Source organism: Phyllopteryx taeniolatus, chromosome 6 (assembly GCF_024500385.1).
Source record: "Phyllopteryx taeniolatus isolate TA_2022b chromosome 6, UOR_Ptae_1.2, whole genome shotgun sequence".
Classification (NCBI taxonomy): Eukaryota; Metazoa; Chordata; class Actinopteri; order Syngnathiformes; family Syngnathidae; genus Phyllopteryx; species Phyllopteryx taeniolatus.
Genome location: NC_084507.1, coordinates 5550781 through 5566826, shown reverse-complemented (window position 1 = coordinate 5566826; position 16046 = coordinate 5550781). Strand labels below are relative to the sequence as shown.

The following is a 16046-nucleotide window of genomic DNA, read 5'->3' as shown; positions in this document are numbered from 1 at the left end:
AATATCACACCGCCATAAGTATTCAGAACCTTTGCTGTGACACTCATATTTAACTCGGGTGCTGTCCATTTCTTCTGAACATCCTTGAGATGGTTCAACACCTTCATTGGAGTCCAGCTGTGTTTGATTATACTGGATTTGAGTTGATTAGGAAGACCTGACAGCTCACAGGCATGCCAGAGCAAATGAAAATCATGAGGTCAAAGGAACTGCCGGACGAGCTCAGAGACAGAATTGTGGCAAGGCAAAGATCTGGCCAAGGTTACAAAAAAATGTCTGCTGCACTTAAGGTTCCTAAGAGCACAGTGACCTCCATAATTCTTAAATGGAAGATGTTTGGGATGATCAGAACCCTTCAGAGAGCTGGCCGTCCGGCGAAACTGAGCAATCAGGGGAGAAGAGCCTTGTTGAGAGGTAAAGAAGAACCCAAAGATCACTGTGGCTGAGCTGGGAGAAAGTTCTAGAAAGTCAACCATCACTGCAGCCCTCCACCAGTCGGGGTTTTATGGCAGAGTGGCCCGACGGAAGCCTCTCCTCAGTGCAAGCCACATTAATACCTGCATGGAGTTTGCTAAAAAACACCTGAAGAACTCCAAGATGGTGAGAAATAAGATTCTCTGGTTTGATGAGACCAAAATATAACATTTTGGCATTAATTCTAAGCTGTATGTGTGGAGAAAACCAGGCGCTGCTTATCACCTGTCCAATACAGTCCCAAACAGTGAAGCATGATGGTGGAAGCATCATGCTGTGGGAGTGTTTTTCAGCTGCAGGGACAGGACGACTGGTTGCAATCGAAGGAAAGATGAATGCAGCCAAGTACAGGGATATCCTGGACGAAAACCTTCTCCAGAGTGCTCAGGACCTCAGACTGGGCCGAAGGTTCACCTTCCAACAAGACAATGAGACTAAGCACACAGCTAAAATAACGAAAGAGTGGCTTCAGAACAACTCTGTGACTGTTCTTGAATGGCCCAGCCAGAGCCCCGACTTAAACCCAATTGAGCATCTCTGGAGAGACCTGAAAATGGCTGTCCACCAACGTTCATCATCCAACCTGACAGAACAGGAGAGGATCTGCAAAGAGGAATGGCAGAGGATCCCCAAATCCAGGTGTGAAAAACTGCATCATTCCCAAAAAAGACTCATGGCTGTATTAGCTCAATAGGGGGCTTCTACTAAATACTGAGCAAAGTGTCTGAATACTTATGGCTGTGTGATATTTCAGTTTTTCCTTTTTAATCTGCAAAAATTACAACAATCTCATTTATTTCTGTTGATATGGAGTGCTGTGTGTACATTGAGGGGTGGGGGGGAATAACTTAAAATTTTCACTTTGTTATATTGCAGCCATTTGCTAAAATAATTTAAGGGGTTCTGAATACTTTCTGAATACACACACCCCCACAGTCGATATGACTGTGTGGGTGTGTGTATATTACAACCCCAATTCCAATGAAGTTGGGACGTTGTTAAACATAAAAACAAATAAAAAATAAAATAAATAAATAAACTGATAAACTTTAATGTTTTTAGCAAATAATCATTAACTTGGAATTTTATGGCTGCAACACGTTCCAAAAAAGCTGGGACAGGGTCATGTTTACCACTGTGTTACATCACCTTTTCTTTTAACAACATTCAATAAACCTTTGGGAACTGAGGACACTAATTGTTGAAGCTTTGTAGGTGGAATTCTTTCCCATTCTTGCCTGATGTACAGCTTCAGCTGTTCAACAGTCCAGGGTCTCCGTTGTTGTATTTTACGCTTCATAATGGGCCACACATTTTCAATGGGAGACGGGTCTGGACTGCAAGCAGGCCAGTCTAGTACCCGCACACTTTTACTACGAAGCCACGCTGTTGTAACATGTCCAGAATGTGGTTTGGCATTGTCTTGCTGAAATAAGAAGGGGCGTCCATGAAAAAGACGTTGCTTTGATGGCAGCACGTTTCTCCAAAACCTTTATGTACCTTTCAGCATAAATGTTGCCTTCACAGATGTGTAACTTACCCATTCCTTGCAATTGTACGTTGAGGAACATTGTCCTTAAACTTTTCTCACGCACCTGTTCACAAAGGGATGAACCTCGCCCCATCTTTGCTTGTGAATGACTGAGCAATTCAGGGAAGCTCCTTTTAGACCCAATCATGGCACCCACCTGTTCCCAATTAGCCTGTTCACCTGTGGGATGTTCCAAACAGGTGTTTGATGAGCATTCCTCAACCTTCTCAGTCTTTTTTGCCACCTGTCCCAGCTTTTTTGGAATGTGTTGCAGCCATTTAATGAAGTTAATGATTATTTGCTAAAAACAATGAAGTTTATCAGTTTGAACATTAAATATCTTTTGTAGTGTATTCAATTAAATATAGGTTGAACATGATTTGCAAATTATTGTATTCTGTTTTTAACACAACGTCGCAACTTCATTGGAATTGGGGTTATATACACACACCTATACACGTTTATATACATTATACACACACACAGTAGGAGAGTTTCACTATTTTAATTTTGTTACTGTCTACTTTTCTTTCATAATCTCCCAGATGTAATGAGTTTTCTTGACCCAGGCAACCTGCAAGTTCAGCCCTGTAGCTTCTGTAAAATCCTGGCATCAGAAGGATCATTTGATTGAGTTCACCAGAAATTTCCATTCACTCATTTTGATTGCATCCTGGATTGTCTCACTTCAGCATGAATACTATTCAACTTTCCTAAATCTATAGTCAGACTGAATGAATGGGAAATTTGAGTTCACTCATTATTAGGGCGTGGACTTGGCACCATCTAGCAGGTCGGAAGTTATTGCATTGGGTGTCTGGAACGTGCCCCTTTGTCCATAAATAATAGAGAAGTTATCCTCACAGTTTCGAGGCAGCCTTCACAACTTTCCCATCTGGCTGAATTGGAACGAAGGCCAGGGTCTGTCCTTCTCAGTCTCCCGACAGACATGATGGCATGCACTGCCCTTAAATCAACCATCTTCAATAAATCAGCACACCCTGAAACAATAAAAGGCTAGTTCCCTTTAAATCCTGGCCACCACCTCTTATCCAGTCTAAAAAAAAAAAGAATTTCCTGGGTTGAGTGTGAGATTTGGGATTTCTTTTACTGAGACTAACAACTGAAATATCCCTTTATCTTTTCCCTTTTTTGAAATAAACTGATACACAAAATTGATGGTAACAGGGCTGTCCATTATTTTTCAAAATATTTTCTTCTACATCTACCTTTGAGCTTGATACTTCTTTACCATTCTACAGTCAATCAAATTTGAGTCAAAATAACTTTAATAGCGGTGTGATGAAAAAAATACTCCAGTTGAATACACACTAATGAGTAATTAATATTTCCCTCACAAGCAGTCTCTACCCGACTTCTGATGTGATGTTTTACCTGTAATTAAACCCAATACAACCGGCAAATTACCGCAATCTGTGTTCGGATCAGGGTCATCACAGTCAATTAAGAGGCTGAGATGTGCAAATTGTCAGTGGCTCATTCAGGGCAGTTGAAATGTCAGGAGATTGCCATTTTTCGGTTAAGCACAGATTCTGTACGCAAAAAAAAAATAAAATTAAAAAAAAAAAAAAAAAAGAGAAAGGGCTCGGAAACAATTAGGGACATTAAAGACGTTACTGATTTCGGCCTACTGCTTCATAATTACGCTCACATTTAGGTCGGGTCATTGCACAGGTGAGATACTTTATTGTATGTCATTTTTCAGCTATAAGTCTCCGTAATACAAATACAACCCAATCACACAAACTCAATATCACGTGGTTTAGCAAAGGTACCTACTGGCTGAAGAGAAAAAGTCACATACGTAAATACGGACGTAAAATAAATTTAACTAGAAGCTGCTGAAGCTTATAGAGTTTGATAACAGCACAGCACCTTCTTACAAACCTGAGGCATCAAAGCCAGCTCCACAAAATCAGCCCTGCTAATATGTATTATGTCACTAGAACACCAAACCATGGATTGGAAGAGCGACAGAAATTTGATTCACTCCACTTTTGGATCAGTTAATGCCAATGACATCATAACACCACTGCAAACCAATCAGCTGAATTATCTAGAAAAAAACACGTGTGTGGAAAGAATTTAACATACTGCCATTTTCTAGTTGGCACTCCAAACTTTCAAGATCATGGACACGTTCCGTACTGTGCATTCTGTGTGTGCCTCCGTCGTCTCCATTTGGTTTCTTTGGCAACATCACATAATAACAATGGGAAGAGTTAACTTAAGCCATGTGAGCAACTCACAAAAATGGCCCTCGCTCAAACGCCTCAGTGAGAGTACATTTACTTATTCTGGACATCATTTACCCTGTGACACACAATTAACAACACAATGCAGCAAATGGGGACAATTTGATGAAACACTGTGCAGATAGTAGCATAGCTTTCTAAACTATGAGCGCATGAGATTAGCACACAGCAAACAATCCTCTCACTTCACAGCTCTAGTGTGGTGAGTAATCAATGTTTGTTCCATATTGGAGCTGCCATGGGACCAGAGGAGGCCCTCTCCACCAAGATCAGCTCATCGGTGTTGTCATGTGCCTGGTAATGGAACAGAAGGTCTTGAATAGCTCGCTCTTCAATCTATGTGGAGAGAGGAAAAGAAAGTCAGGGAAAGGAGACATATTTGAGGATTTTGTGGCAGCAGAACCACACTCCCTCTGAGGGCGAAAAGAAAAACTGCTGACACTAAAAGCTTGACATAATACATTTTTCATGATGATGAACAGAAAGAAAAAGGGCTAAAGGAAGTTGATGAAAGAAGGGTGACATTAGCATAACTTAAGGAACCATTTTTCCAGCCAACTGCATTCAGAAAATGTTCTGCCAGAGGGAAAGAAGGCAAATCACAGTTCATCGTTCCTGCCCCCGCTATATCGCAGCAATGTTTTTTTTAACGGTTTTTTAACATATACAGGTTTGCAGTATACAGTACACATTTCATTCCTCAAAGATGGCACCTTTGAGACGGCAGCCTGTTACAAGAGCGCCACCCACTTTTCTGTTTGGTTTTTGCTTTTCCACCCTTATTCTTGTTTGGTGTTCATTGTGCGTCCTTTGGACGTGGACAGTTTTTGGCCGTGGCATTCATTGGAGGGGAGTGTCGGTGCTTTTTGCATTCATGCAGCAATTGCTGCAAACAAGAGTGGATAATGTTACCACTTTTGTGACTGTCAACGCTTGACTGCGATGGTACGCCCGCGGGGCACTTGTTTTGCGCCTTAAAAGGCAGCATTTTTGCAATCAGCCACGATTTTTTAGTGGGTGGAGAAAGTTGGTTCTACCGCTCTGTCTGCAATGGTACGGGTGCGAATGTGAAGCAAGAGATAGCTAAATAGGAATGAAGAATTAACCCATTCTCTCTGTTTGCGTCTTAGCTGCCAACAAACGAAATATTGGAGGACTGCTGTTTGTTTTCATTCAAACTCAGCTTTTAGCAAACAGTGACAATGCACACTGTGTGATTGTGATGCCTAATCCCAGCGCCCTCACACTGCTCATCTAGTTACAGTAAAGGGTTTGTTGGGTGAAGGCAAATGTGGTGTATTTTGATTGGAAAATAAAATTCTGTCTGGTTATTTGTTTTGTGTACATCACATCGTACAGTTTGTTGTATACAAACAATAAGCATTTGTATTTGCTTTTATTTTGCCTTGTTTCACTCTGCTGTCTGCAGCCAGGTTGGCCAGTCTAAATTAAGAGTTTCGTGTCTTCAGTGTAGTACCACGATGTGCTGCAACATGCAGGGCAACACTGAAACACTTATTTTTTAAACATTTGTCTCTCTCTTTGGGGGAACCAACCACTTAAAGGCTTGTTAAGAGGTTTAGCCATTGACCAGCCACGGCTTTTCGCAGTCCGGCCCAGTTCCGATCCCTTGTGAATAGCGGAGATCCACTGTATGATTTCGCATTAAGCTATCGGACTTTGATAAAATTACATGGTTTGGTTAAATATTTTAATGTTGTTGGTTTTACAGTAAACGTCAACTGGGAATGACAAACACCTTGTACCAAGCACGCTTTGCTTTGGAGCCTTGTGCAAGTGACGGTGAGAACAGGCACTAAGGAACACTTAAGTGTGTTTTAAAGTTTAAATGTGTTTACAGCGGGGGAGAGGGGCACATTATTTATTTTGAGTTTTTTTAGAGTCTCTCTAAAGCGCAGACTTTCACCTATCGCGGATGGATCTGGAATGCATCCCCCGTGATAAACAGGGGTTAACTGCACGTTTTTGATGGCGATAACCAGAAAGTCATTGGGGGGGAGAGGATTTAGGAAGGTGTTGAAAGAAGGCTGGCTAGAATAACTTAAGGAACCTTTTTTCCAAACATGTTCAGAATATGGTCTGCCACAGAGGGAAAGAGAGATGATGTGTGCTGTGTATCATGGCACGTGTGTGTCTGTGTCAGTCAAAGAAAGCACTACCACACACAGACAAGCTGCGTACCTGGATGAGAGCCAGCGGTTTCTCTCGGCTTCGGATTAGCGCCGCTTCCTGCTGCCGCTCCTCCTCCACGATGGAAGCAAAGGTCACCAGAGAGGGAAGGGGCGGGCTTCCCACTGCAGCCATCACCCAGGGCCTGAGGGGAGAGACTGGCTCAGTGGGAGGACAAAAGGTTATGTGAACTACTACTGACGAACTACCTCTGCACCGGGCTTGAATACACCTGTTATGTCACTGTGTAAACACTCTGGACCCCCATCTGCATGGTTAGGACCTCAGTTCCAACAGTTTTAAGACAAGATTGTTGAGCTTTAAAGTATGGTCTCCAACTTGGATAGAGACGAGGCAGCAGTCATTTCAACTCACTGCACTTGAGTCACTGCAACCAAAAACTGTTGCATGGACCACAAGGTTGACAGTTCAGTTGTCTGCTTTATTACATTATGCATTTCCTTGACATGTCATGTCGAATACAAATTCTGACAGAAAAGTGATTACGGTGAACCCCTTCTATGCGCAGGGAATATGGACCAAGTACTGCAACAAAGAGCTATAATTAACAATTGATGCCCCTGCCCCAAAGGTTTGTAATCGCCTAAAGATGCCCGAAGATGGTGGCAAAGCACTACTTATGTCTAAAGGAAACTCCTCCACTCACTTCAACACACTGTCTTTACACAAATACGTCACCAGATTGCGCCAAAGCAATACCTTTATTGCTTTGGCACGATCACAAAAACAGGTTAGGCTAGGTTCCCCCCCCCAAAAAAAAATCGGTGAATAGGGAATAGCGCAAATGGCAAAGTGTGAATATGCGGGGTTTCACTCTACCATCATTTTACTTTTCCAAGCCAAAATCATGCTGAACCTCTTAGCACTAGTAGGAAGAACTCGTATGATGTTATATGGATGACTATGCAATTTGATTTATAAGAAGCTGACTTTTTCCCTCTCTCTCTCACTATACTATTATGGTAAAGCCACGTGGAAACTGCAAGAGCAAGTTGGATTCCAAAAAACAGTGTGTGTGCGTGTGTGTGTGTGGGGGGGGGTTCTGAGATTAGAAACGCATCTCAAGGAAAGAAGGTTCCAGAGGACAGAGAGCAGTGTACGCCACTAGTGCAGCTGTTTCTTGACTCTTCAACTAAATACTAAGAGGAACGTGATAGCTGTTCCCTCTTCTGTATGATATTGTGTGACATGAGGGCTGCCCTAATCAATTCTTATTAGCATCACCAACTTCACTAGACTCAAACAGCTGTTTAACATCTGGAAGACTCCTCGAAAATCCGCTGGAGGGTAAAAGTACGGCACAAGTACGATAGCAGATATGAAACTTTCCGGACTAGCAGGAACTAAGGAAAAAAAAAAAAAAGAAATTTAAGATTTCCACTTTACAGGGTCAGACTTTCGTAAATATTAAATATGACATTGAGCTAAGGAGTCTGTGTGCACATGTATGTATTTGTCTAAATGAGTGTTGTTTTTAAGTCAGGTTGACTCAGTGTCTGAGGTCAGGTCAACCTTGTTGACCAGGTCATTTTGAGCTGGTCATCCCACTTCCACCGGAGTCTATATTAGTATGCACTTTCTTTAGGGTTATATTGCCCTACTAAACAAAATGGACTGAATTTAGTAGAACATATTGAGGCATTAATTGAGAATGAAAAAGAGATGTTATTCATTATTGTTTGTATAGTTAAGGCAAAACAATAAGGACTGCCATATTTGTAGACTTGATTTAAACTGATCATTGCGGTGCATTTATTTTGAAAGCAATGCTTTTATTTCAAAGTGCTCGTGCATGGACAATACCAGTGAGTAAGAGCAACGACTTGTCTCTTCGCTGTTGCTGACTTACAGACATTGGGCCTCATTCAATAACTGTACGCTCGCACAGATTTATGCTTAAATCTTGTGTACACACATTTGACACAACTCTGTGATGCATCAATATGTTCGTTCTCTGCGAACAAATTTAGAACCTCAAACCATGCCTACGCAAATATAATGAAGGATCAGCATTTGAAAACAAACACACATCTTGATACACAACCTACTGGGACTAGTTATTCATAAAAACAATTATGATAAATCAAACCAGGAATTTACTAATTGGTTGACTGTCTTAAATAACAATGAAAAGGACAATTCCCATCACTTTACTCTCATTCCGTTATGTACTTGTACAGTAAGTGCATTTATATGTGTGCGTGTCCCGCTGAAACAGTCTGTATGCAGTCCGAAGTTGTCACTCAACGAGCAGGAAGTGCGATCGGTTTGGTCTCATTTCTTAGTTTTTCCAAGGCATCAGTATTCGGTCTAATCCTTATGATAATCTGAATTCTAAAATTTTTTTGTGGTTCAGCATGCACAAATATGATGTGCATGCCCATCCTATAGAATGATTCAGATTCATTACCATACGTACACTCGCGCGAAGATAATTGGCCGGTACGCACGTGTCATGAATCGCAGAGTGAAAACATTTCAACGCATTAGTGAATGAGGGCCATTGTTGTTATATTAAGCAACTTTTTCGACCCTTGCAGTATTTTTTTTAAAATAGCGTCGCGACAGTAACAGTAGTCTTCCTGTTAGCAACTGTTTTTTTCCTGCTCGGTGGAGTGAAGAAGGCAAGGAGGATTCACCCTGATAATCATTTCGGATTTCCAACTAGGAATGGCTAATATGAGTTAGTTGTTGGTGCTCATAATATCAGCATGCTTTAAAAATGTAGACAAAATTCTGCACACTGTAAATGTGATTCTGAGTTGATTAAATGGTAATATTATGTAAGGTAATTTTAATGACTGCTTATAACTGTCTTCCAGTTTTATTTCCTAATTATAACAACATGCACCATAGATGTACACAAGTAGCAGCTTAAAAAAAAGTATTTTAAATTAAAAAAAATACATGTAATTTATATGGAACAGAATTTAGGTTAGCATGTTGGCATGGCCCTTGAAAACCATTCCAGTTTCTCACACCGCCCCCTTTTGAAAACTGGCCACCCCTGAATTAGAGTATAGAGTATTTTGTGGTGGATGAACAAAGAAACTCGTCAATGATGACACATTTTAAATGTAGTTATGCATGAGACAATAAATAAAAAGTTGTAAGGAATATTGCCTGTATACTCTGTCTGCGTGAACAGTTTTACAATAACAGTCTATTAATATTCCTGATACCAGAATATAGACAGTCATTCTTTCCTCGTGTGTTTGCCAGTTCCCTGATGGTTCAGACAAGACACCAGAGTTGTTGCTTCAGTGGCAACGCATAGGACATTTTATGATTTGGAGCAAACAAAGTTGAGCCACACACAAACTACTTCAGTTTGTTGGATATATTCAAATTTGCTGTACATACCCACAGAAAATATATCACTAGTGTGTATACACTGGTGAACATACAGCAGGATACACCTCTTTCATGGCTTTATTTTTTACATTATTCACAGGGCTTTAATTGCACGCACAGAAAGGTTGTAGATTAAGACTCATTTTACCACATTCCCCGTTTCCATGGCAGCCTCTCTAACAGGCACTCTTAAGTGAAGCAGCTGAACCTTACTGACAGAGCACAAATTAGACTCAAAAGAAACAGGGATTCCACAGGCTGGATTTCATTGTAGATTGCGTACCGTAGTCTGCATAAGGGTCACGCAGAAGTTATTAGTAAAATACTTAACATTGCTGTAATTAGAGTTAAAAAAATATATGTAAAACAGTCAGGACCTGCTTATTTTTAAATGGATGTTAGTGAGCATGTGCTTCTACTGGGGAACCTGTAGTTTAGACCAGTGTTTCCCAACCTTCATTCAGCCAAGGCACATATTTTACATGAGAAAAATCTCAAGGCGCACCACCAAAGAAAATGTCAATGCCTCTTAATTTACTCACAAATTAAATTCACAGGAATTTACAGACACACACGGCTGGACCAATTTAGTGAAATTGGACTATTTTCCATGGCATACCTGATGATCTCTTCTGTAGAGGACAGTGATTGGGAGTCACTGGTTTAGTCATGCATTGCGTGAAGCACTGTATTATGACAACAGTGCCTCCCAGTGATAGCAGGACACACTACATGTACCGGTATTTCACTTACCCAGGTTTCTCCAGCTCACAGCGCTCAACGCATTTGAACGTCGCCCTTCTAGTAACAGGTTGAACACTTTGGCCCCTCTGAGCTCCAGGTTGCCCCGCTCTGATGAGCATGTTCTCCTCCTCCTCAAGCAGTGCCCGAAATGAGCATGAAGAGGGTGGGGACTGGACTGCTGTTGCCCTGAAGACAGAAATGGATGAAGGAGAAACATGAAAAATTTTGAGATGGTGGAGCTTTAGTTAAGTTAAATGATAGACAAATTGAACAAGTATTATAAACAAAAACAGCTTTGTTTTTAGCAATGAAAAAGGCTAATAAAGTGAAACCCCGCTCTTCACAGGGGCTTAGGGACCAAGCCCTGCCACAGTGAAAATCCACAAGTAATTGACACCCACTTTATAATTGCATATACAGTGCATTGAAAAAGTATTCCTACCCCTTGAACTTTTTTTACACTTTGACACCTTACAACCACAAACTTAAAAATGTTTTTTTAAATTGAGATTTTATGTGATCAACCAACACAAAGTAGCACATACAGTAACTGAAAAGTGGAACAGAAATTATAGTTTTCAAAATTGTAAACAAATAAAAACTCTGAAAATTGTGGTGTGCATTTGTATTCAGCCCCCCTGCATCAATGCTTCATAAAGACAAGCAAGCTTTTGTTGCAATTACTGCTGGAATTATTGGACTCGTATCTCAAGTTTGGGCTCGCAAGTCAAAGCCGAAACTCAGCCGATCGAAGGCTTGTATCTCGACAAACTAATAAGTCTGATAACTCTTATCAAAAGGCACCACTGTATTTATACTTTGCATAAATTACACACAGATGGACTCTACTTACTAATTAGGTGACTTCTGAAGGGAATTGATTGAACTGGATTGTATTGAAGGGTATCAGAGTACAGAGGGCTAAAAACAAACGCACACTACACTTTTGACATTCATATTTGCTTGAAAGTTTGAAATCCATATTCATTCTACTTCACAATTACATGCTACTTTGTGTTGGTCAATGACATAAAATCTTCAGTGCAAGTTCAAAGGGTATGAATAGTTTTCAAGGTACCGTATATGCCACAAGATGACAGCAAAGCACAACTGTAGCTCCTCAATTCATTTTAACTAGTTCCTAGCCGGCAGAAAAGCCACGTGTTAGCCTGAGCACAAAATAGGTGAGTTTTTCAGCAAGCAAATAACCAAATATGGGTTAAAAAAAAAAAAAAAATACACCCTAAGTCAGCTGATATAGGCTCCAGCACGCCCGTGACCTTAGTGAGGATAAGCGGTATGGAAAACAGATGGATGGATTAAATCACTAATTATTGTTTTAAATGAGCTAATTTCTGCCCTTAGAGTACATTTATCAAAAAATCTGACTGTGTCAAGTTTGCCATGTTTACTCGTATAATCTAATGGCTAAGGGTGCTGCGAATGAATTTGGAACAATGGGATGATTTTTGGGAAAGGAACTACTTGATACGCTCAAAGGGTGTCGATGGAATTTTTTGAGCCAATCAGAATTGATTACTCACCAAAACCATGGTATAATACTGTGTTCTGACTCAAACGTAGCTATGCTTCCAAGTGCCCCCCCCCAAAATATAAATACATAAATAAAAAAAATAAAAAAACTGATTGATAATTTTTTTTTTAAGATATAACGTTTTTGTTTTACAAAATAAAGCCTTTGTAACAGTCTTGAAAACAATATTTTTTCCAAACAACAGTTTCCATTTTCAATACTTTTCCAGACCTGGAAATTCATGAAATCAAATTCAATACTTGTGTAGAACCCTGTACATGAATGCTGAACCACAACTGTACGTGGGTTCACTGTAAAATAAACAGTAACAAATCGGGTAAATGAAAATTGAAAAGTGAAAATTGCGTTTCACATTTTAAATGCATGGACATGCGTAGGGATGGTAAATTATAAGATTTTATCAATATCAATGCCGTTGTCTATTCTGCTTATCAATCCAATTCCTTATAAATTCTCTTGATGATCTGATGCTTGCAATTTAGAGTCTTCAATTAACCTAACCATGCATGTTTTTAGGATGTGGGAGGAAACGGAGTACCCGGAGAAAACCCACGCAGGCACGGGGAGAACATGCAAACTCCACACAGGCGAGGCTGGATTTGAACTAGAGTAATCAGAACTGTGAGGCAGTTATCTACCGTGCTGCCCAAAGGGAACCATTTTATTTTTTATCCAAATGATGTCTGCACAAGATTTTTTCTAGCAAAGAACAAAGCAGGATCCTTTTGGGCCACCATGAGAGAAGTTGTGGTGGCCCTGTCAGAACCTGTACTGGCCCCTTATAATCATGATATGCTAAGTTTTAGTGATTAGTTCGTATTTAACGTCTTTATATTGTATTATTTGAGACCCTTTAAGAAATTAGTACAATTGCATTCATGGGTGAAATCAAGGCATTGCAATTGCACAAATTAATAATGTTTTAAAGAATAAATAAATTACAAAACTATTAAAATATTTACTTACCACTGACATTCCAACAATGCTTGATCTTGTGCCTTGAAGTGTGCACTGCACCCTATGTATATCATGTACAAATATTGGCTGGTTGGTGGGAGGCTCATTTTACAGGAGCATCAAGTGCGTGTGTCTGCTGCTTGTGTATTATGATTCTGATATACCTTTAATTATTATTTCATATATTGGTGCTTATAAGTATGTGTTGAAAGGACCCCCTTGAAAAAGAGATGATGCATCCCAAGGGGCTACACTTAAAATAATTACATAACCAAATACTGCACACATCGCAATGTACGTGTGCACAATAGTCACATTGCAGGGTCTGCTGCGATGTCGGTGTACTGTAAAATACTGCACAGTGGAACATCAATAAAACGGACCCCGATATAACGAATGTCGGACAAAACGGACTGTCGGGACTGAACAATGTGTCCAAAATAGTTTCCACTTGTCACTTAAAATGCCGTTGACAAAGTCTGTTAGTTCCAGAATTAACTGCTGCTGTTGCCTCGTGGGACTGACATATTTCCAGGTTACAGATATACAATATGACTACATTCAATACCAAAAGACGTGCCTCCGGTGCCTACTTGATTGTGGCACTTTGATGTGGTGGCCATGAGATGGTTACATCTATTGTGCGTTGAGCGCAGAGAGAGAACTGAATGGCAGCGGTTTTAACTCTGAGGAATACAAAAGTTTTTGGAGTCTGGAACATGCTATTTTTGGTACAGTAACAGTTTTTTTTGTCAAGCCATTCGCCTTGAGCAACAGATTTGCTTTGAACTAGGAAGCGCAATAATTTCACGCAGCTCATGAAAGCAACTCGCCTATGATGAGTATTGTACGTCAGCAATGTAACTATGACCAAGCACCTCGGCGTGGTAGGTTTGGATAAAAATGTGAAATTTGCAAACATTTTCAAGCTTTATTATATTTATTTACAATAGCTTTGTACTGTACTGGGCGTTTTAGGCCACGAAAAAAACTACAAAATAATGTTGTACTGTACAGTTTATATGGGTGCATATGGTCTAAAAAAAATAAAAAATGCTTCAATGTAACGGACAACCAGCTATGTCAGACGACCCCCGCGCCTATTAGTACGTTATATCAAGGTTCCACTGTACAGTAAATCAACTGTAATATTAAAAGTGACCAGCAGAGGTACCTGTTTGGACACGCTCAAAAGAAAAGATTGTACATCCGAAGCAGTTTCCTATTTCGCTATTCTGAATGAAACTAGGCAGGCACCCGCACCTGTGTGAGTGCACAAGGTGCGTTCAGGGACACTGCATAAATGGAAGTGAATGTATTCTTTTGTAATACAGTACATAATTGTAAAAATGTATTACTAGGAAAATTATTTCTATCAGAATGCTTTGGTTAAAACACTGTCAATCACACTATGATAATATGAAATATAGTTTGATTTGTAATATAATAATACATTATTTTGTTAATATAGTCAGCCAGAGCTGCAGAGCTCAATATCCTCTCACCATTGGTCCTGTCATAGTGCATTGTGTGTTTTTGTTTGCACATTAAGGACAAAGGTCCAGTGTTTTTTTGAATACCTAATTTAAAAAAAAAAAAAACACCATGTTCCTCATGTTTTTGAGATTGTAGGTTGAACGCTGCAGCTTGCTACTAGAGTGGACTGAATGGGTGGTAACAACGGAGAAATGAAATGCCAGTATTCTGAGGGTAATAGCCCATTCGCAACATATTTTGAAAAAACTATGAACAAGTTAATTTTTTGACCAGCGAACTTAGTTCAAAATTTTGAATTATGATTGAAATAGTTCATTTTTGGAATGATGAACTGAACTATGAACTAGTTCGCGCAGAAAATGAACTTTCCCCACACTGATCATGTATTATTTTACATCGTACTATATATCGCAGTGGAAAAAAAAAAAAAAAAGAATTCCAGTATCGTGCAGGCCTACAATGCACAACATAAAATAGTTTTTTTTCTATACAAAGGCAGCGGTCCCAAAATGTTTTAGCACCACTGACCATTTTCATGTGAACACATTTTTGGTTATTTACACTATACAAATAAACAAACATCTATTATTTACACACACCGGCCGTATGCCATATTCAAACAAGTGTTACAACATAATGACATCAACACAGTGCCGCAAAGTGTCATTTGGAGGGCTGCTTTCTCTTACATTTATGATGAATAAAGCTTTCGTTAGCACACAGTTGTCCGCAAAATATTGGCCATTATATTTTGGCGATGATAATGTGTCGCTGCCCTTATTCTTTGCCACCATTCTGTGGTCCGCCGGCTTTAGCTTCGTTAGCTTTGGCTATCGACTTGAGGTTAACACCCATTTGCAGTCAATTGCGTTTGTGTTCTTTCCTATCATCATCATAACATTCTGTCTCAGAATATCCATCCATCCATTTTCTGAGCCGCTTCTCCTCACTAGGGTCACAGGCGTGCCAGAGCCTATCCCAGCTATCAACGGGCAGGAGGCGGGGTATACCCTGAACTGGTTGCCAGCCAATCGCAGGTCACATACAAACAACCAACCATTCTCACTCACATTCACAACTACAGGAAATTTAGAGTCGTCAATTAACCTACCATGCATGTTTTTGGGGTGTGGGAGGAAACCGGAGTACCCGAAGAAAACCCACGCAGGCACGAAGAGAACATGCAAACTCAACACAGGCGGGGCCGGGGATTGAACCCCAGTCCTCAGAACTGTGAGGCAGACGCTCTATCCAGTCGCCCAACGTGCCACCAGCTGGGATATTTCAGTGATAAAAGTATTTTGGGCTGAAAATACGCTTTTGGTTCGTTTTTCAGGGAGCAAAATTTTTCGGTGACATTGAAATTTGTACTACTGACCCAAGCGAGCCAGCATCAATAGGTGCATGGCGGCCGACACCGCGCAAAGTGACGTTATGCTGGGAAATT

At 40.3% G+C, this 16046-nt stretch overlaps 1 protein-coding gene across 2 annotated transcripts in view; it reads right to left on the bottom strand.

Moving 5' to 3' along the window:
* Nucleotides 1-3689: 3689 nt before the first annotated feature.
* ibtk (inhibitor of Bruton agammaglobulinemia tyrosine kinase) overlaps nucleotides 3690-16046 on the bottom strand; it is a 53122-nt gene continuing 40765 nt past the window's right edge. For both annotated transcript variants that reach the window (XM_061776913.1, XM_061776912.1), the window contains exons 27-29: nucleotides 10600-10776; nucleotides 6484-6616; nucleotides 3690-4617 (exon numbers count right to left, since the gene is read on the bottom strand). In XM_061776913.1, coding sequence (XP_061632897.1) covers nucleotides 4492-4617; nucleotides 6484-6616; nucleotides 10600-10776 — 436 coding nt within the window. In that variant the 3' untranslated portion in view covers nucleotides 3690-4491. The remainder of the gene's footprint in view (nucleotides 4618-6483; nucleotides 6617-10599; nucleotides 10777-16046) is intronic.